Source organism: Dipteris shenzhenensis, chromosome 25, assembly GCF_047967505.1.
Source record: "Dipteris shenzhenensis isolate YYH24624 ecotype China chromosome 25, Dip_SZ_1.0, whole genome shotgun sequence".
Taxonomy (NCBI): domain Eukaryota; kingdom Viridiplantae; phylum Streptophyta; class Polypodiopsida; order Gleicheniales; family Dipteridaceae; genus Dipteris; species Dipteris shenzhenensis.
This window is the reverse complement of record NC_141620.1, coordinates 6,843,700-6,865,584: the sequence shown is the minus strand read 5'-3', so window position 1 is coordinate 6,865,584 and position 21,885 is coordinate 6,843,700. Positions and strand designations below refer to the sequence as shown.

The following is a 21,885-nucleotide window of genomic DNA, read 5'->3' as shown; positions in this document are numbered from 1 at the left end:
GGAAAGATACCTGGCTGTCCTTTCTCTACTACTCTGATACTAGACTGGAAACAAGTACTTTCTAAGGTCAAATGGGCTCCTGATAGTTGCTCGGGGACAAACTCAATAATGAAAGAAAGTATTCATTGGAGTGCCATTTTTGCAATTCCGCTAGCTTTACAGGAACTTGTTCGGGCATACAATCTCATGAAATTGGGAATTAGGTACATACATGATGTGGTAGATGCTCAGGGATATGTCTTATGTTTTCCTCAGGCCACTGCTTCCTATGCATTGGGAATGCATCATAGGTCTATATGGAAGAAAATTGCTGATTTATTACATCCTTTTCTACCTGTTCCTCCTGTGGCTGACACCGACAGGCTTACGGATTGGCAATTGCAATCCTCTGCTACATGCACTCATCCTGTTCCTCTTCCTGCCTTAACCTCCATCAAAACCTATAGGCTTCTTTAGCCTGCTGCTCCATGGATTCAGCAATATGCTAATTCTCTGTGGCATATAAGGAAGCCCCTCTCATGGTGGCGGAAGAATCTCAGGATGTTATGGAAGTGTAAAATGCCATTGAAACAAAGACTTTTTCTTTGGAGATGTATGACAGGTACATTCTCAGTGGGGGTCACACTTGCTAAACGTCGCATTGCACCATCCACATGTTTAAGATGTCAGGCTCCTTCAGAGACTGTTATTCATTTGCTTTGGCACTGCCCGTGTACTAAGATCCTCCTCTGAACAATTTCACATTATCTTCGGAAACGTTTCCCGAGTCACAGATTTGGAAAACATTTCTGGCTCTTTGGCAGATTTATGAAGTCTTTGTCTCAATACTCACTATTTCTCTCTTGGGTGCGATATTGGGCTCTTTAGACAATCTGGAGTGAGCATAATTTGGCATACTTGGGTCGGCAGATTCACAAGTCATATGAATCTTTCCGAGCCTCATTGCGGCAATCCTTATATGATGCCTGCCATGAGGGTGATATGGATGCTTCTTGCATACAGCTTTTCTTTTTATGCTTCTAAACTTTGGGATACTCTCCATTTTGGAGACCTCCCATCATGTAATTTTATGATCATATAAATATATGCACTGGATATTACCAAAAAAAAAAGTGTGTGTATGTGTGTGTCTGTGTATGTGTGTGGCGTACAATGCACTGGATTTTACCCAAAAAAAAAGTGTGTGTGTGTGGCATATAAGGAAGCCCCTCTCATGGTGGCGAAAGAATCTCGGGATGTTATGGAAGTATAAAATGCCATTGAAGCAAAGACTTTTTCTTTGGAGATGTATGACAGGTACATTGTCAGTGGGGGTCACACTTGCTAAACGTCGCATTGCACCATCCACATGTTTAAGATGTCAGGCTCCTTCAGAGACTGTTCTTCATTTGCTTTGGCACTGCCCGTGTACTAGGATCCTCCTCAGAAGAATTTCAGATTATCTTCGGATCTGTTTCCCGAGTCACAGATTTGGGAAACATTTCTGGCTCTTTGGCAGATTTATGAAGTCTTTGTCTCAATACTCACTATTTCTCTCTTGGGTGCGATATTGGGCTCTTTGGACAATCTGGAGTGAGCATAATTTGGCATACTTGGGTCGGCAGATCCACAAGTCATATGAATCTTTCCGAGCCTCATTGCGGCAATCCTTATATGATGCCTGCCATGAGGGTGATATGGATGCTTCTTGCATAGAGCTTTTCTTTTTATGTTTCTGATCTTTGGGATACTCTCCATTTCGGAGACCTCCCATCATGTAAATTTATGAGCATATAAATATACTGCACTGGACATTACCAAAAAAAAGAAGTGTGTGTGTGTGTGTGAGAGAGAAGTCTGTGTGTGCATGTGTCGTATTTCAATCATGGCTTCAGGTTTGGATGTTTGTACATATGCTCGAAAAGAAGGACCCGCAGATGCTAAGCGCCACCTATCAGAGCCTGCATCACAAGATGATGAACTTACTATGGAAGCTCAGTACGTGTTTGACACCCTTAAGGATGACTTTCAGCAGTCACGACAGGAATGGGGCAAACCCGTTCCAGAGGTCACGTACAAATTGAAATTGCCATCCCTCGTGAACCCTCTCAGGAAGTTGTCTCAAACTACGGTTATAATTTTCTTTCCAGGAAGAATCCCAGCGGCCACTGATGTCGCAGAGTGGATTAAGTCCATCCTTGAAGGATGCTTTGTAGAGGGAGTATATTTTGCTTCCAGAGGCTTTTATGAGGTGCATTTATCAGATGCTTCGTGCAAGCAGAGGCTTCTTGAGTTCTCTCCCCTGTTTTACGGGAAGCAGATGGTACATGCTATGCCCTGGCCCCCAAACAAGGATTATCAAAGTCTTATACGACATCATTGTCCTGTATGGGTTGAGGTTGTTAACTTCTCGGACTATATGCGTGAAGAGTTGCTCGGCCTGGCTGCTTCTTTGGGACAGGTCATTTGTCCTCCAGGCCCCATGGGAAACCGTAACAGGTTCTGCATTCTCTGGGACACTGATACACCTACCCCTCCTTCTATTGCAGTGGAAGTTGAGGGAGTGCAATTGGGAAAAAAGTATTTTGAATTGAAGTGGGGCGTGTTTGCAAGAGCTTGTTTTGCCTGCCACAAGTTTGGGCATCTAGCCTCTGAATGCCCAATGGTTCTGCATCAGCCCCCTCCCAATGCCTTGCCGGCCCAGACACGGGAAAAGAATGAGAATTTGCAAGCTAAGACAGCAAATAGAAATGGAGCAAAGAATGCCAAACCAATCAATCAGGTGCAGTCACTTGCTGGAAAAGGAAAAGATAAAGGAAAAGAGAAGATGAAGGAATCTGCGGGGATTGATCAAGATGGTTTTCAACAACCTAAGAAGGTGGTTGTATTGAAGCAATTCCCCCTTCAATCTCGTCAATGGGATGCTTCTTCTCCCTCACCAGGACAGGCTTCTACTTCAGCTCCTGTCCTTCAAAATTGGGTGGGGGTATTGAAGAAGGGCATCCCCATATGTGATTCAGAAGAAGGGGAGAATGCTATGTCTTTCATGGGTCATGAAGGAATGCAGCCCATGCAGGCAGAGGCTTTGCCTCTCTGATGTCTTGTTTTATTCTGATACTTTGCTGTATATTCCTCTTTCATGCCTCAAACACTTAAGTGCTTTACATACAATGTACAGAGCCTCTGCAATGTCTCAAAGTGGAGGCTTTTATGGAATTATGTACATAAAATGCAGCCAGATATTGTTTGTTTGCAAGAGCATAATCAACACTCCATGGTTGGTCATCATGGTTATTTAGGCGGTTATGATATTTATTATGCTGGTACCACTACCTACTCAGGTGTATGCATACTGGTTAGACATGAGCTGGAGCCTCAGTTAGCCTTCAATGACAGCAGTGGCAGATGGATGGTCATACAATGTAATGTCAATGGTGATATTCTTGAGTTTGCATCAGTCTATGCTTCCCAGACCTCTGCCATGAGGGCTTCATTATGGGATTCTTTATGCAGATATCCATGGAGATCCAATGCATTCATCTGTGGAGATTTTAATAATTCCCCTCTGCCAAGAGATAACACCACTTCAAGATCTCATATGCTATCTGGAAAGGCAGAAATGGGATAGCATGCTTCTTTCTGTGCAGGCTGAAGATTTATGGCTGCTTCTCCAAGGGTCAGTGCCTTGATATACTTTTCATCGTAATGCACTTACTACATACTGGGCAAGGCTTGACAGATGGTATTTGTTTTACCCACAACAATTTGCAGATTTTAGCCCTCATCTCCTTATAGATTTCTCATTGGGCTTGTCAGATCATGCCCCATTGTGGATGAATTTGCAGCTTGGCATGCCTCTGGATGATTTGCCACCCCTTTCCAGTAGATTATTGCATGTTAATCAGGCTTATTTCCGACATCACTATTTCCAGCAAATGATCAGACTTGCAATTCATCCCTTGCCTTTGAATGCCCAGGAGGACATGAATTATGCTTGGGACAGTTTTGTCTCTCGTATGCAGAATGTCATTAGGGAGTATGGCAACTGGCATATGACTGAATGGAGGAATGAGGTTAAATGGGCAAAAAGGACAGCACAACAATTGACTGAATTTTCTCAGTTAAGGCCTCTCTCTGATTCAGAAAAGGATTCCCTTTCACATGCTCAGTTTAAATTGACTGTTAATGATCAGAGGAAATTGCACAAATGGCAGATTAGGGCAAGAATGAAGCCCCTCATGGATAAGGGCTGCTCCTCAAAAGCCTTTTTCCAGGGCTTGCATGCTACTCGAAAGAAAAACTCATGTATAAGGGTAAGGAAGCTAGATGGCTCTTGGACGCACTCTTTCTCTGATCTCCAAGATGAATGCCAAAATTATTTCCCGAAATTGTTCTCCGCTCCTGGTTCCCCATCAAATCAAATGACTAATGCTAGGACTGAATTTCTCCAATATGTTTCTGGAATAGTGGAAATGGATGATGCTCTTACCTTGGAGAGACCTTTTACTGACACAGAACTTGATAATGCATTGTTCCACCTCAGCAAATACAAGTCCCCTGGCTGGGATGGCCTTACGGTGGAATTTTATATTTCTTTTTGGGATGATTTGAAAGAAGTCCTCTTGCAAATGATCAATGTTGCCTGACAAGAAAATCAGTTGCCGCACTCTTGGAAGCATGGCATAGTCAAACTTGTGCCCAAAAAACATCTATGTGACCATATGTCAGATTGGAGGCCTATTACTTTGATGCCTGTAGTTTACAAACTCATTGCCAAAATGATTGTGCATAGGCTTCACAGGATACTGGATGCAGGACTTCAGCCTCATCAGTATGGGTTTGTGCCTTGACTGCAATTGAATATGCTAAGTATTCGCATCAAGATGTGCTTATATTGCAGGTGGATATTGCTAAGGCATTTGACACTGTTCAATGGGATTTTATCTCTCAAATCATGACAAAGTTGGGCTTTGGTCCCAAGATGGCAAATGCAGTTTACTGGCTTTATTCAGGCTCTACTTCTCAGTGCATTCTTGGGGGTCATCTCTCTTGGTCATGGACATTAGGTCGATCAGTTAGATAGGGCTGCCCTCTTAGTGCTCTCTTCTAAGCCATTGCGATCCATCCCCTTTTAATGTATCTTGATCATCTTACAAACACAAGACAAATGACTCGTCTTAAAATCCCTGGGGCTGCATCCTTTTTGGCACAAGCATATGCTGATGATTCCTTCTTTATGCCACAGAATTCTCCCCGGGAAGTTCACATGCTTATGACCACTCTTTCATTGTATGGTTTGGCAGCGGGATTGCATGTCAATTTTGACAAATCTAAATTACTTCCCCTGAAACAATGTGACTGGCATTCTATTCTTTGGCCAGGTCAGGTGGTGCATTCCAAAGATGTAGTCAAGCATTTGGGATATCCCATAGGATGGCATATCACCAGGAAGCAGCAGCTAAAATGGATCTTCCAAAGACTTCAACATAAACTAGAATACTGGAAGATTTCTACTTGGCCTCTTCATGTCAGGCTCAGAATAGTACAGTCCATTGTAATGTCCTATGTTCAGTTCTATTTGCCTTTGCTGCATTGGTCCTCCAGGGATATTTCAGCCTTTATGTCTCAAGCCATGGAGATGTTATGGAGGACAAAAACTGCTGTCAAAGCATTAAGACTGATGATGATGGAAATGGTGTGCTCTCCTAGGACGCATGGTAGACTTAATGTCCTCAATATAAAATATCATGTACTTGCAAGGAAGGCGACTATGCTGCATACTTTTTTCCGCCAACAACAGCCATGGACTTGTATGCTAGCATCCATGTGTGTCAACATGAGGACTTGTGCTTATGGTCATTGGATTACTGATCATTCAAAGGTTGTCATTGGGAGATTTGTAGGGAAGATACATGGCTGTGCTTTCTCTACTGCTCTGATACTTGACTGGAAACAAGTACTTTCTGAGGTCAAATGGGCTCCTGATAATTGCTCGGGGACAAACTCAATGAGGAAAGAAAGTATTCATTGGAGTGCCATCTTTGACATTCCACTCGCTTTACATGAACCTGTTCGGGCATACAATCTCATGAAATTGGGAATTAGATACATACATGATGTGCTAGATGATCAGGGCTATGTCTTATCTTTTCCTCAGGCCACTGCTTCCTATGCATTGGGAATGCATCATAGGTCTATATGGAAGAAAATTGCTGATTTATTACATCCTTTTCTACGTGTTCCTCTTGTGGCTGACACAGACAGGCTTACGGATTGGCAATTGCAACCCTCTGCTACATGCACTCATCCTGTTTCTCTTCCTGCCTTAACCTCCATCAAAGCCTATAGGCTTCTTCAGGATGCTCCATGGATTCAGCAATATGCTAATTCTCTGTGGCATATAAGGAAACCCCTCTCATGGTGGCGAAAGAATCTCGGGATGTTATGGAAGTGTAAAATGCCATTGAAACAAAGACTTTTTCTTTGGAGATGTATGACAAGCACATTGTCAGTGGGGGTCACACTTGCTAAACGTCGCATTGCACCATCCACATGTTTAAGATGTCAGGCTCCTTCAGAGACTCTTCTTCATTTGCTTTGGCACTGCCCGTGTTCTAGGATCCTCCTCAGGAGAATTTCAGATCATCTTCGCCTCCGTTTCCCGAGTCACAAATTTGGGAAACCTTTCTGGCTCTTTGGCAGATTTATGAGGTCTTTGTCTCAATACTCACTATTTCTCTCTTGGGTGAGATATTGGGCTCTTTGGACAATCTGGAGTAAGCATAATTTCGCATACTTGGGTCAGCAGATTCACAAGTCATATGAATCTTTCCGAGCCTCATTGTGGCAATCCTTATATGATGCCTGCCATGAGGGTGATATGGATGCTTCTTGCATAGAGCTTTTCTTTTTATGTTTCTGATCTTTGGGATACTCTTGTTGGGGTAAGTATGATCAAGGGCTTGCTCTATGGTGCATGTGTGCATCTAGGGGAGTCACATGTGTGTTTGTGTGTGTTGTAAAGGCACATCAAGTGCTATGATGTGTCTAGTGTGTGACCTAAGTGACGATGTAAGACAAAGGCAATCCCACTGATGTAGGGAATGATTCCCACTAATGTAGGGGCTGATTGCCACTTTGTAGGGAAGGTATTACCTTCTCCCCCTTTCTATAAGAGAGAGTCCTCTCTCTCACAATCATAATAGAGATCTACCATATTGCTTTCATTGTGTTCTCACACCTCTTGCAAGATGCATCTATTCTATCCTACGGGATCCTACAAAGGTATCAGAGCTTTAGGTTCTAGATCTAGCCTAGCCTAGCATTAGATGCTATCTTTAGCATAAACTACTAGTTTCTCATCTTCTCCATTTTCCTCCTCCTTTCCCAAATCTTTGAGAGTTGAGTTAGCAACCATTCCCAAGGTCCTTCTGGCTGGAGAGACCCTTCATATGGGCGAACTTCCACGTCAAAGGAATTAGAGAATGCTGCCCACGAAACTGCGCAACAGTCGTTTTCATCCTAACACCTTTTCTTGCAATGCGACTTGCTGGAGCAGCCATTCCAAAATCCCTCTGAGCCAAGCTTGCACAACAGTATGAGCTAGCTCCTGTCCAGATTTGAAGGGAAATGGTTCACCAGGGAGGGAGAAACAGCAAAAAAACCAGTCGACTTTCAAGCTGCTGGCTATGGTGACGTGACGCGGCATTTCGCCTCTCCTCCTCAGTGGCTCTTCTCTGGTATAAGGCCCTTCTTCCTGCATAAAAATCCCCTTGAATAGAGCTATGAGGTGTGAGAATTGCACCCTCCAATTTCTGGCCTCTGTTTTGGACAGTTTTGACAAGGTTGTGAGTTTGATGTTACATTAGATGCTACTTTAGCATTTCTGATGTTTTAAAGTGTTGAATAGCATCAATACAACTGTGGCTACAGCTTTGCTTTAAGTTGCTATACCTGGATTTTCTTGGAATACTTTCATTTAGCCACCTCTATGAAGCATGCAAGATGAAGCATCATTTCCATTATGATTTGTAGAATGAAATTTGGTTACAAGTCTTTGCTACTCTAAATGCTTGTATTTTGAAGCTCTTCAACTCTTTCTAGCCTTGTAAGAGAGTAGACACTGCCCATTTTGGGTTAGACCCTCTCATGGCTACCTTCTTGAATATGGATAAGTTCAATGGTAAAGGCTTTCACACATGGCAAATGAGGGTTAAGTTTGCATTGATGCAGGAAAACCTCTGGGGGCTTGTCAAACATGCTTCAACTTCTTCTTCAATAGCCTCTAATGCTGGAGAATCCTCAGCTCCGACACTCCCGGCACGAGATCCTGCTAGAGAGGAGAAAGCCTATGGCATCATTGCTCTTGCCTTAGGAGATGACTATATTCATCACATTTCTGATTTGGAGTCTCCTTCTAAAGCTTGGCAGAAGCTTGATATTATTTTTGGTGCTAGCTCTCACATCTCAAAATTGTCACTTAAAATTGCTTTCTTTGAATTAAAGATGGCTAGTGGCACTCCCTTGGCTGCCCATGTCAATTACATGCGGAGTCTCATGACTCAAACTTGCTTCTATCAACTCTCCAATCACTATAGATGATGCAATGGCAGTATTGCTCAAAAGTATGCCTGAAGATTATGATCATGTTGTTACCACTCTGAAAAATCTTCCTAATCCTACTCTTGAAGGTCTTATTATTGCTCTTCAAGAAGAAGAAAGGCACATGGAACTCCGGAGAGGCAATGACACAGCCTATGCCATAAAAATTCAGAAGGGCAAGTTTTCACCTTGCAAACATTGTGGGAAGACTAATCACCGCTCAAAAGATTGCTTCAAGATCAATCCATGCAAACATTGTGGCAAAAACAATCACCATGAAAAGTATTGTAAAGCCAAAAAGGAAGAAACTACAAAGTCAGAAAGTGCCAATCTACTTTCATTTGATGAGTCTCCACATGATGAAGACTATGCTTTTTAGGCACTTTGTCTTTTTTGTTTATCATCACTTGGTCAAATTTTGAGGTTCTCTGCCTGGAGTAGTACTCCAAAAAGAATATGTTATGTAAATCACCTCTGGTCACCATATGATGTAGGCCATGTGATATGTGTTTTGACTATCCCATTTCTGTGACCCTCACACCCTTGGGAACCCTTGCTAGCATGAGATCCTAGCCACAGATTAATCCTTGACCACCATGAGATGGCATGAGAAACTATGAGACTAGATGTATCCTTGACACTGCAAGAGGCAATCCCTTGAAGGGGGGTTTGTTGGGGTAAGTATGATCAAGAGCTTGCTCTATGGTGCATGTGTGCATCTAGGGGAGTAACATGTGTGTTTGTGTGTGTTGTAAAGGCACATCAAGTGCTATGATGTGTCTACTGTGTGACCTAAGTGATGATGTAAGACAAAGGCAATCCCATTGATGTAGGGATTGATTCCCACTGATGTAGGGGCTGATTGCCACTATGTAGGGAAGGTATTACCTTCTCCCCCTTTCTATAAGAGAGAGTCCTCTCTCTCACAATCATAATAGAGATCTACCATATTGCTTTCATTGTGCTCTCACACCTCTTGCAAGATGCATCTATTCTATCCTACGGGATCCTACAACTCTCCATTTCGGAGACCTCCCATCATGTAAATTTATGAGCATATAAAATATACTGCACTAGATATTACCCAAAAAAAAAAAAGTGTGTGTAAGTTTTTGTGTGTGTGTGTGAGAGAACTCTGAGAGTGGAGAAGCCTTACAGAAGAGCTCTAGAGCCTCCCGCAACCAGCCCGTGAGCCTCAGCAGATGGATGGTTATGCAATGCATTGTACAAGGTGATATCTTTGAATTTGCATCTGTCTATGCTCCTTAATACTCCCGTCATCGAGGACAGATTTGGGAAGATATGCAGAGGTATCCATGGAGGCAGTATGCTTTTCTTTGTGGTGACTTCAACAATGCTCCTCAGCCTGGGGATAATACATCTGGCCATACACATATGTTGGCCTCTGAGAGGCAGAGCTGATCTAAATTGTTGCTTGATTTCAATTTTGCTGTCTTTGGACAGCATCTTATCCATTGCTGCCTGGGTTTACTTTCCAGCACAATGCTCAATCTACATATAAAGCTAGACTGGGCAGGTGGTACAGAGTTGATCCTCAGCACTTTGATACTTTAACTACCAACTTGTCAATTGATTATGCATTTGTGCATTCTGATCATGCACCTCTATGTTTGATGATTTCTCTGCATGACATGCGGATGATCGGCTTCCACACAGAAGGCTCCTCATGGTTAACAATAGTTATTTGGATCATGATAATTTTAAGGCCATCGTTTATGATGCATGTCAACCTCTTTCACCTCAGAGTTTTATTGATACTGATTATGCCTGGGATGCATTTGTTGCTCATATGCAATCAGTTATTCGGGATTATGGCAAAAATTATCTCAAAACATTGCGGGATATGGTTGCTCGGGCAAAATCTACCTGTCAGTCTTTGACTGAACTTAGTCATTTTCGGTCTTTGTCTCTTGAAGAAAGCACATCTTTATGCCAAGCTAGACATTATTTGCAAAGCAATGATCATAGAAAAATTGCCAAATGGGAAACAAGAGCTCGTCAACGAGCTTTCTTGGATAAAGGTTGCTCGTCGAACGGTTTTTTTAAAAGCTTACATCATAAGTGACAAGGTACAAATATTTGTCGTACTCTGCTTTCTGATGGATATTCGACTTCCTTTCGAGCTGAACTTGCTGCAGCTTGTGTTTATCATTTTTACAGGCAGTTTGGATAGGATGGTCCTCTCTCTCCGGCAGTATTGGCACCCCATACTCAATTACTGCAGCATGTTTTCCCTATTGTTTCTCATACACACTTGAACTTGAATGCCCTTTCACTGAAACAGAATTGACCACTGCTGTCCGCTCATGTGGTCAATGGAAGTCTCCGGGATGGGATGGCCTTACAGTGGAATTTCTTCTTGCATACTGGGATCTTCACAAGCCCATTTTGCTGCGTATGATCAACCATGCTTGGGAACAGCAACATATGCCAGTTCCTTGGAAAGAAGGGCTAGTAAAGCTTCTTCCCAAAAAGCAGATTTGTGAATCCTTGGCTGATTGGAGACCCATTACTCTTATGCCTGTCATTTAAAAAATCATCACCAAAATGGTGGTTGATCACATTAAGGGATACTTGCATGATGGTTTACATCTTGCACAATATGGTTTTGTTCCTCGCAGGCATATCACTGATAATATCGCAAATGCTTATGTACAGAGCAGGATGTTCTTTTACTGCAAGTTGATATTGCCAAGGCTTTTGACACTGTTCAATGGGACTTCATATCTTAGACAATGCATGCTTTGGGATTTGGGCAAAAATTGTAGCATATCATATACTAGCATTATAGTGACAGTCCTGCTGCTTGTATTCTTTCTGGGGATATCTCTAAAGCATGGACTCTTCGTTGCTCGGTGCATCAAGGCTGTCCACTTAGTGCGCTCCTGTATGCTATAGCCACGCACCCCATGCTTCAGTATATGGATCATCTCATAGCTACTAAACCATTGCTTGCTCAAGCTTATGCAGATGATTCTTTTTTCACTCCCTGCAATACAGAGCAGAATCTTTTTGAGCTGATGCAAGATCTTTCTTTATATGGTTTAGCTGTTGGGCTTCATGTAAATTTTCAGAAATCAAAATTGTTGCCGTTGCATTCCAAGGAATGGCACTCTCTTTTATGGCCTGGAGAAATCATCCCACCAACTCAATTGGTTCGTCATCTTGGCTATCCTTTGAGTTGGACACTTTCTCGTGGTCAACAATCTGATTGGATTCTCGTAGCTCTCAAGAAAAAGCTGGAGTACTAGAAATTAGCAACTTGGCCTCTGCATGTTCGTCTTCGAATTGTGCAATCTATTCTGATGGCGTATATTCAATTCTACTTGCCTCTTATTATGTTCAGCAAGGCTGATCTTGCCTCTTTTATGTCTAAGGTGATGGAAATCTTCTGGTGTTCTCGCCATGGCAAAAAAAGCTTGCGTTTGCTTCCGGTACAGCAGCTTTGTTCTCCAAAGATGCATGGAGGTCTTAATATTCTTAATATCCATCTGCACATTCTTGCCCATAAGGGGAAACTCATGCTGCAGTTTTTGCAAGGTTCTCAACCATGGGCTGCCATGATTCGTCATTTACTCTTGAATGTTGAATCTCCAGCTTTTGGTCATTGGCAGCTTTCCAGTGGGAGTTTCTTTTTGGTTCTGTGACACGCAAAATCCCGGCTGTCTTTTGGTTTCCCATTTGTTGATGGATTGAAAATATATCATTTCTCACTTGGATTGGCATAGCAGTGATTCCTTGCAGGGCAACTCTTTCAGAGCTGAAAGTATACATTGGTCTAGAGTGTTCACCCTTCCTTTGGCTTTGCACGAGCCTCCACGTTCGTATTTTCTGAGTCTCAAGGGGATTCGTTTGGTTAAGGATGTTGTTGATGATGCTGGAATTCCCCTTACTTTTCCTTTGGCCGCTGCCAAATTTGGCCTTGGAATGCATTATCGTCCACTTTGGCATAAGATTACTTTGATGCTCCAGCCTTTTCAGCCGGTTCCTCCATTGCATCTACGGCCTACAAGATCTTCTTCAAGACTGGACACTTTCTTCTATGGGCTTGTCATACCGTCCTCTGCAGTTTGCACATATTATTGTCTCTTCTCTTTATAAAGCTCTACTTCCTCCGCCATTTATCTCACAAAAGGCAAATCAGCTTTGGCATCTTCATCGTCCTGTGAATGGTGGCGGAAATGTTTGAGACAGATTTGGCATTCTAAGATTCCTCTCCGTCAACAGGTTTTCTTGTGGAGCTTTGTTGGGTGTTCTTCCTCATGGACATCTCTTGGCACGATGACATATTGCTTCCTTCTGTCGCAGATGTCAGGCTCCGAGAGAAACTGTGCCTCATCTCTTTTGGCATTGTCGTTCCTCTCGTGCTTTCTTGGACTTCCTTGGGCAGATTTTGAGAGCTCAGTTTCCTCAAATTGCTTTTTGCAAGTTCTTCTGGCTTTTTGGTGTACATCCACCCAAATAAGAGTTTGATTTCTTTTTAGTTTGGGTTCGGTACTGGGCACTCTGGACTCTCTGGAAGGATCGTAATTGGTGATCCTATTTTTTTCACTTTCTCTTTCTTCAGACACTCTTTGCAGTAATTGCTTTTTGATTGCTTGCAATCTTGTGTCTTTGATCATGATGTATATTTGTCCAACAGTGAGATTTTCTCTTGATGTATTATAGCTCCCCCTTTCTAGGATAGCTTCTTTGTAATATAATGACTCAAAGATTCCACCCAAAAAAAAAGAAAAGTGTGTGAAGTAAGGAAAAAAACTTTGCAGGAAGCTTGGCAAAGTCCAAGAAAGATTATGACAGCAAGGAGACTTCTTCCATCACGTACTTGGAATGGTTCGTCATCAAGTGGGAACACGCCTTCAGAAAAATCAGGAATTGGACTTACATGGCCTGCAGTAACAGCCAGCCGTATCCTCTTTCCTGAAGAGGAAGTGGCTGCTCTTTTATCTTCTCCACAGACTTTAGTTTCATCTCAGGGTCGGGGGCCAGATCCTGAGGTTGAAATGCAAACTTGAGCTTTTGGGTTCTCAAATGTAAATACTTTGTAAATATGCTATCATACATAAAGTGTCTTACTCTCAATGTACAAGGTCTCTGTGATCCCAGGAAATGGAAGTTGGTTTGGGGTTATTTGCATCAAATGCAGCCTGATATAGTTGCATTGTAGGAGCATAATCAGCATATGTATGCTAGTCATTATGGGCATTTTTCTGGCTATGATATCTTCTATGCAGGAGAACATACTTTTTCGGGAGTGGTTTTCCTGCTGAAACATGAATTACAGCCAGTGGTTCCTCTAAATGATAGTCAAGGTAGATGGTGGATTATCCAATGTCTTATACAGGGGGAAGTTTTTGAGTTTGCTTCAGCTTATGCGCCACAATCCTCTCCTAGCAGAGGTTTGATTTGGGCTGATATGCAAAGTTATCCCTGGAAACAACATGCATTTATTTGTGGAGATTTTAATAATGCTCCTCAACCACGTGATAACACATCAGGTCATACTCATATGTTAGCATATGAGTGTTTGCATTGGTCTACTTTATTGACTCAGCTCCCTCTTATTGATTTGTGGAAAGAATCATAGCCTATGCTCTGCCAGGTTTTACCTTTCAACATAATGCTCAGTTTCTTTATCGGGCTCGGTTGGATAGACAGTATAGAGTTGATCCTCAGCATTATGATTCTCTCATTGTCAATTTATGGGTAGATTACACGTTCACACATTCTGATCATGCCCCTTTGTGGTTGAGGATTGCTCTCCATGAGATACCTGATGATAGGCTTGTCTCCTTGTCAACAATAATTATTTGCAGCATGAAACATACAAGAATCTGGTTAAAGATGTGGTTCAGCCACTATCTAGACAGACTACCATTGGTATTGACTTTGCCTGGGAAGCCTTTGTTACACGAATGCAAGCTGTCATTAAAAGTTATGGCAAAAGATATGAAGACCTTGAGGGATAATGTTGCTCACGCAAAATCTCAGTGTCAGTCTTTGACAGAGTTGAGTCACCTCAGGAATCTTTCTTGTCAGGAAAATCAGATTTTATGTCAGGCAAAATATTATCTGCAATGCAATGACAATAGGAAAATAGCTAAATGGGAAATACGTGCAAGACAGAGAGCCTTTTTGGATAAAGGCTGCTCCTCTAAAGCTTTCTTTAAAGGTTTGCATTACAGAAGGTCTTCTCAAAATATTTGCAAGGCTTTGTTATCAGTCGTGGAATAAAGCCATACTGTGCTGAGTGCAGGCCATCATGTAAGTATTCCTTTATCCGATCAATGACCATTTTGGTGATGATCTTGTATATTATTGGCATCAAAGTAATGGGTCTCCAATCAGCTAAAGACTCACAAATCTTGGGAAGAAGTTGCAGCTGGCATACATTGATTGTGCCAAGCAGTATTAATCATTTGCAGCAGATCCCAAAATGCCAAGAAAAAATTCCACCGTGACACCGTCCCAGCCAGGAGATTTCCATCTACCACAGGATTTAACAGCAATATTTAGCTCTTGTTCAGTGAAAGGAGCTTCCAAATCCAAGACCTGTGCCGGGGAGACAATTGGAATGACATGCTGTAATAATTTTCCCCTTGCTGTAATAAACTCTTGTGAGGATAAATCTGCTTTTCCAAACTGAAAAGAAAAATGTCGAACACAAGCTGCAGCAACCTCTGCCCTAGAAGAAGTCGTAGATATTGCAAAGGCATTTGACACCATTCGATGGGACTTTATAGTATGCATGCTTTGGGATTTGGTCAAAAATTACAGCACGTTATCTTTTGGCTTTATCAGGATAGCAAAGTTACATGCATATTTTCTGGAGATTTATCAGAGCCCTAGACACTTAAATGTTCAGTTCGGCAAGGTTGCCCTCTCACTGCTATTTTGTATGCTATAGCCACGCATCCAATGCTTCAATATATTGATCATTTGGTGGCGACAAATATATTACATGGGCTGGAAATTCCTGCAAATCGCTCATTGGTTGCTCAGGCTTATGCAGCTGATTTTTCTTCGTGACAAAAAACACTCCAAGGGATCTTTCTTCACTAATGCAGGCTCTTTCTTTGTATGGACTGGCTGCTGGCCTACACATTAATTTTCAGAAATCCCGTTTGTTGCCATTGCATACCCAGGATTGGCAAAGGTTGCTATGGACGGGGGAAATTGTTCCGCCAACTCAATTAATTCATCATCTTGGATATCCTTTCGGTTGGAGCATTACTCACCGTCAACAAATTTACTGGGTTCTTGCTAAATTGAAGAAAACACTGGGATATTGGAAATTGACTACTTGGCCGCTGCATGTCCGACTTCGCATTGTTCAGTCTATTTTGGTGGCTTATATTCAGTTTTATCTGCCATTGATTTTTTCCACTAAGAAGGATTTGTCTTCCTTCACATCCACCATTATGGAAATTTTCTAGCAGTCAAAGCATGGGAAGAAAATCTTGCAGATTCTTCCAGTACAGAGATTGTGCTCGCCCAAACTGCATGGAGGGTTGAATATTCTTAATATACATGTGCACATTTTAGCTCACAAAGGCAAAATGATGCTTCAATTTCTTCAAAATGATCAGCCTTGGGCTGCTATGATGCGTTCCTTACTGGTTCACATCACCACTCCTGCATTTGGTTTTTGGCAACCCACGCACTGGGATTTTTCTTTTGAGCTGCATTGAAGGCAAAATCAAAGGTTGCCCTATGGTTTCTCATATGTTTTTTTATTGGAAGCATATTCTTTCACACTTGGCATGGAATGTGGAACCTCCCTTTTAAAAAAAGACAACGGAAACACTCTCATTTCTCTCTCTCTCTCCCTCTCTCAACAAAGACACTAGGGCCCAGGACAATCGTCGGGCTGGACCCCCCCCCAAGGTATTTTATTACTTGAGAGAAAACTGAATACACAGTTCAACATAAAGCTGCTCTTCCAAAAATCCAAACGTGAATTACATACATGAGCTCTCAAGCTCCCCTTCTTGGCAACAAGCCACTTGTCAATTTCTACATTACTTTCCTAATAACATGCCACTAAGGTCAACTCTGGAGTCTTCAAAGCACTTGGTCACGCGAACCGCCTCCTAGACTCTTGTCAGGCTCCCGTAGCGCTTAGGAAAATAACTCTTCCTACCTACAACAATTAATTAAAGCGCACCACCATGGTACCCATTAATTGTTAGCACTTTGCATGCAAATAACACACTGTGGACTAATTCTAGTCACGGTGGGCGTCCCCACTGAACACATGTGCACACACAACAAATATATTTATTTATTTATTTATTTATTTATTCTTTGGTTGACCGGAGTCAACACTCTTGATTATAATTAAGAGGCTTTGACCAAGGGTCGAGGCCTTACTTATAGTCAAGTCTCTCCAACCGAAGTTGGCACATCTTGGTTAACCGTACATAGCCAGGGCACACCATGTATGCTATATTGCACATATATAGTGGAAATCAACATATCATACTGTAACGCAGAGTAGGCACTACCAATCATGCACTTTAGTAGAGCAGGGATTGAGGCTCCTCGAGAAGGTGCACGGAGTGCTTGATGTAAATATTTCTACCAACTCTTTCTCGGCACACGTCCTTCTTGTTGGGGAAAACACGCGTCTTGGCCTCCCGAAATGATTGCACAAGTTCTTTTCTTTCATATCACTGATTGGGCTAGTGAAGTGTTGCTTTCAACCAATGAGAATAGTCCATTACCATGACCGGGCTACCACACATAGACTCTAGATCTTTCCTCATAGAAGCTAGGCCTAGGAAGTTGAAGTACTCTTGAGACTTTGCCAGGGGAGTGCACTGATTGGAGATCATCAGCATAATCAATGCACTTTTCTTGGAAACTGGTTGCTTTACAATGGCCAGTGTACCCCCTTGACGCATGCCAAGTCTCGTTGACCGAAGTCAACACTCTCTGACCGTAGTTAGCTCTGTGATTCTCTGGTTAACCGCAGTTGACCCTCTTGGTAATAAACCAAGTCTCCTCGACCGAAGTTAGGTTTACTTGACCAGAGTCAAGTATCTTTGACCGTAGTCAATTCTTTGACCATTAAAAGAACTCTTTGACCATAATTAACACATATGAAAACTCTTTAATTATGATCAGATAAATGGTCAACTGAACTTTGACTTAGGATATTTACATTGTGGTGACAGAATGGAAGAGACTCTTTACAGGGTAACTCTTTGCGAGTTGAGACCATCCATTGGTCACGGGCTTTCTCTACTCCCTTGACTTTGTAGGAGCCTCAACGCTCTTATTTTCTTAATTTAAAAGAGATTTCAATTGTTGCACATGTTATCAATGATGATGGCATTATTTTATCTTTCCCTTTGGCTACTGAAAAATATGGTTTTGGCTCCAGTATAGCAGGTCCTTTCTCGAATGGTTCAGCCATTTCAGCCAGTAGCACCATTAGAGCTTCGAGATAGGCTTCAGGATTGGACTCTTCTTCCTTTATATTCATCTATTCGTCCTTTGAAGCTGTCTCATATCACAGTCCCTTCTTTATATAAAGTTTTGTTATCACCACCTTGGGTGTCAGACAGAGCGAAATAGATTTGGGCATTGCACCGTCCACTCAAATGGTGGAGAAAGAGATTAAAGCAAATTTGGCACTCTAAGCTTCCTTTACACAAACAGTTTTTTTATGGCGTGTTCTACTGGGGGTTATACCGTCATGACAGCTTTTATCTTGCAAACGTATTGCTCCTGCTATCTGTCACCTGTGTTTAGTTCCCTGGGAATCTGTATCTCATATCTTTTGGAACTGCTCTGAGACACATAATTTCTTGGTTATCCTTCGCGACACATTGAGATTGAGATTCTCTCAGGCTGTTTTTGGCAAGCATTTCTGGTTGTTTGGGATATATCCCGAACGGCCAAGTTTTGATTTGTTCTTTACCTCCCTTCGCTGTTGGGCACTCTAGAGTCTCTAGAAAGCTAGGAGTCTTTGGTGATCAAGTGTTTTCTACTTTTGTCTTTTTTCATTCTTCCTTGCAGCAATCGCTCTTCGATTGTTTGCAAAGTCACTGCATAGATCAAGATGTATATTTGTCCTACATGGACATTTTCGCTTGATGTACTATTTCTGCTTCCCAATATTTTTTTGGCTAGCTATCTTGTAATATAAAGCACTCAAAGATTTCACTATTACAAAAAACTGTGCGCGCACGCTGCTCCCAAGACTGGCATAGCCTTTTGTGGCCCGGGGAAATCATTCCACCCACTCAAATTGTTCGTCATCTTGGTTAGCCGTTGGGGTGGGGTCTCACTCGTCGTCAACAAACTAATTGGGTAATGGTCAAGCTTCGGAAAAAGCTAGAGTATTGGAAATTGGCAACCTGGCCTTTGCATGTTCGACTTCGGATAGTACAGTTCATTCTTGTGGCTTATATTCAATTTTATTTGCCATTGATCCTGTTCACCAAGGCAGATCTTGCTTCTTTCATGTCTGCCATTATGAAAATCTTTTGGCGTTCCAAACATGGCAGAAAGAGTCTCAAGCTGCTTTCAGTGCATCACTTTGTTCTCCTAAGATGCATGGTGGTTTGAACATCAAGAATATCCAGGTGCACATCCTTGCTCACAGTAGAAAATGTTGCTGCAATTTTTGCAAGGTGATCATCCTTGGGCTCTTATGATTAGATCTCTGGTCACACATATCAGTATTTATGCCTTTGGTCACTGGCAAATCAATTACTGGGATTTCATATTTGGTCGCATCGATGGCACTTTGCCTGGCTGCACTTTGGTCTCCAGATTGCTTCTTGATTGGAAGCGCGTCCTCTCTCGTCTGGAATGGCATGGTCGACAGTCTTTGCTGGGTAATTCTTTGCGAGCTGAAAGCATTCACTACTCGATTGTCTTTCGGTCTCCACTAGCTTTACATGAACCTCGCCGTTCTTACTTTGTTTCTTTTAAGGGCATCAAATCTGTTGCTGATGTTATTCATGATGATGGCTCTATGCTACCTTTTTCTCTGGCAGCTACACGGTATGGCTTGGGCTCTCATTATCGTGCTTTGTGGCAAAAAATATCTCATATGCTTTTGCCTTTTGTTCCGATTCCTCCTTTGGAACTTCACGACATGTTGGAGGATTGGACTTTGACTTCCCCTAGGTCCTCTTCTCGCCCTTTGAGGCTATCTCTAATTACAGTGCCTGCATTGCATAAAATCCTTTTGCCTCAACCCTGGGTTTCAGAAAAAGGCAATTCTATTTGGCGAATGCATCGCCCAGCCAAGTGGTGGAGAAAGAGATTACATCAACTTTGGGCCTACAAAACTCCTCTTCGGCAACAGGTTTTCTTCTAGCAAGTGCTTCTGGGCATTTTTCCATCTAGACAGATGTTGGCTCGTAGACACATTGCTCCTACTCATTGCCATAGATGTTTGAGTTCTCAAGAGACTGTGCCTCATTTATTCTGGTTTTGTCCATGTTCTTGTCAGTTCATTGATCTTCTTCGGCAGTGCCTGCGACGAGATTCCCGACTGTTCCTTTTGGGAAGTCTTTCTCGCTCTTTGGTTTTCATCCACCCAAACCGGAGTTTCATCTTTTCTTTGTTTGGGTTCGCTATTGGGCACTCTCGACTTTATGGACAGACAGGAGCTTTAAAGTCCTTAGTGATCCTATATTTTCCTTGTTTGGCTTTTTTAAGCGTTCTCTGCAACAATCCTTGTTTGATTGCTTACAGACGCACTGCATAGATCATGATGTATATCTAGCATACACTGAGATTTTCAGCTGATGTAATTTTGGCTGCCTCGTTTTGAGGTCGCTACTCTTGTAATATAATCAATCAAAAGTTTTCACTAAAAAAAGTGTGTGTATTTGACTGCTTGCAGACTTACTACATCGATCATGATGTATATTCAGCATATACAGAGATTTTCAGCTGATGTAATTTCTCTTTTATTGTAATATAAACAATCGCAGCTTTCACTATTTTTAAAAAAAGGGTGTGTGTGTGTGTGTGTGTGTAGAAAGAGAGAGAGACAGAGAGAGAGAGAGAGAGATGTATACATATAAAACGTGTATTTCGCCCAGGCAGCCAGAAATGATGCCTTATGAATACAATGTGTTGTCACATATTTACCGTTTGTGTGGAGTCTCAAGGCGAAAGGCCTTGAGCATATCAGGATGCCAAACAAGCTCCTCCAAGAGACTATTGTAGCTGAAAGACCAACACCTCAAATTTCAAGAGCTATAGCATGATTAATACAACAAGAGCACACTTCTTTGCATTTGCTTCATCCATTTTACATCAAATTAGCTTTAATACCTGCCTTGAAAGACACAATTGCGAAGCTCTTGCTCATTAAGCTGGAGGAATAGACCGGCCTCATTCAAAAACATTTTAAATCAGAGTTAATTTCTTTGAAAAATGAACAAAGCACTCATTATAAATAGAGTGTAACTCAAGAAAAACTACAAAAAACGATGCATTACTTGAAACATAAAAAGTAATTCCAGCAAAATTCCATATCTTGGTACAAACTTAGATGTCTTTCCCAAACGACCCTCGAGAGCATTTCAATAACAAGAACAAATGCCCCCTTTGCCTACCATCAACTTGGTAATCATGATAAAAATAAGCATTCGATATCAGGCTTACAAGTGAGCCCTACGTAATGTAGCTTAAGGTTTGTAATGCCACACGAAATGGGCACACAATTCACTGACATTAGACATGCCTCATGATACATTACTGCAAGAAACTCTCAACTGGCTTCCAAATGAACCTAGCCGGAGGCACCAATGGTTCCTAGTAAGCCTTGCTCTACTCTTTTCTCTCTACGGTTCAAGCCTCCTTCCTTCAACTAAATTCCTTAATAGTACACTATATACTACTAACAAACTACCTCGTCTACTCTAGCTTCTATGTTATTGTTTCAAATATCATCAACACAAAAAGTCAGTGTCCCCATGCAGCTGCCTCTGCAGCCCTCAAACCTAGACTTTTAAACAGCCAGTAGACTGTGCATTTATGCTGCAACTTAATCCTCCATCAAGCATCATAAGCATGAAAACACGATCTTTTTGGTTATGAAACAACATGATAGACGTCTAAATATTGAAGATCAAAACATTCAACCAAAGATGGGAAAGCAAGCGAAGTACAACTAGGGCCCCCTTTTAGAGGTATAGGCCAGGAAAAAGGACACCTATGCTTATAGGATAGCCAACCTAGGATGCCACGTGGCAACTTTAGGCTTCCCCTACTTAAAGTACTATTTATTTACAAGCTATTTAAAGGCTG

The 21,885-nt window shown here is 42.0% G+C and overlaps 1 protein-coding gene across 2 annotated transcripts in view; it reads right to left on the bottom strand.

The window, feature by feature from the left end:
- The window catches only part of LOC147885385 (uncharacterized), a 183,182-nt gene that overhangs the window by 110,494 nt on the left and 50,803 nt on the right, over positions 1 to 21,885 (bottom strand). For both annotated transcript variants that reach the window (XM_087396618.1, XM_087396619.1), the window contains exons 9-10: positions 20,908 to 20,948; positions 20,722 to 20,799 (exon numbers count right to left, since the gene is read on the bottom strand). In XM_087396618.1, coding sequence (XP_087252744.1) covers positions 20,722 to 20,799; positions 20,908 to 20,948 — 119 coding nt within the window. The remainder of the gene's footprint in view (positions 1 to 20,721; positions 20,800 to 20,907; positions 20,949 to 21,885) is intronic.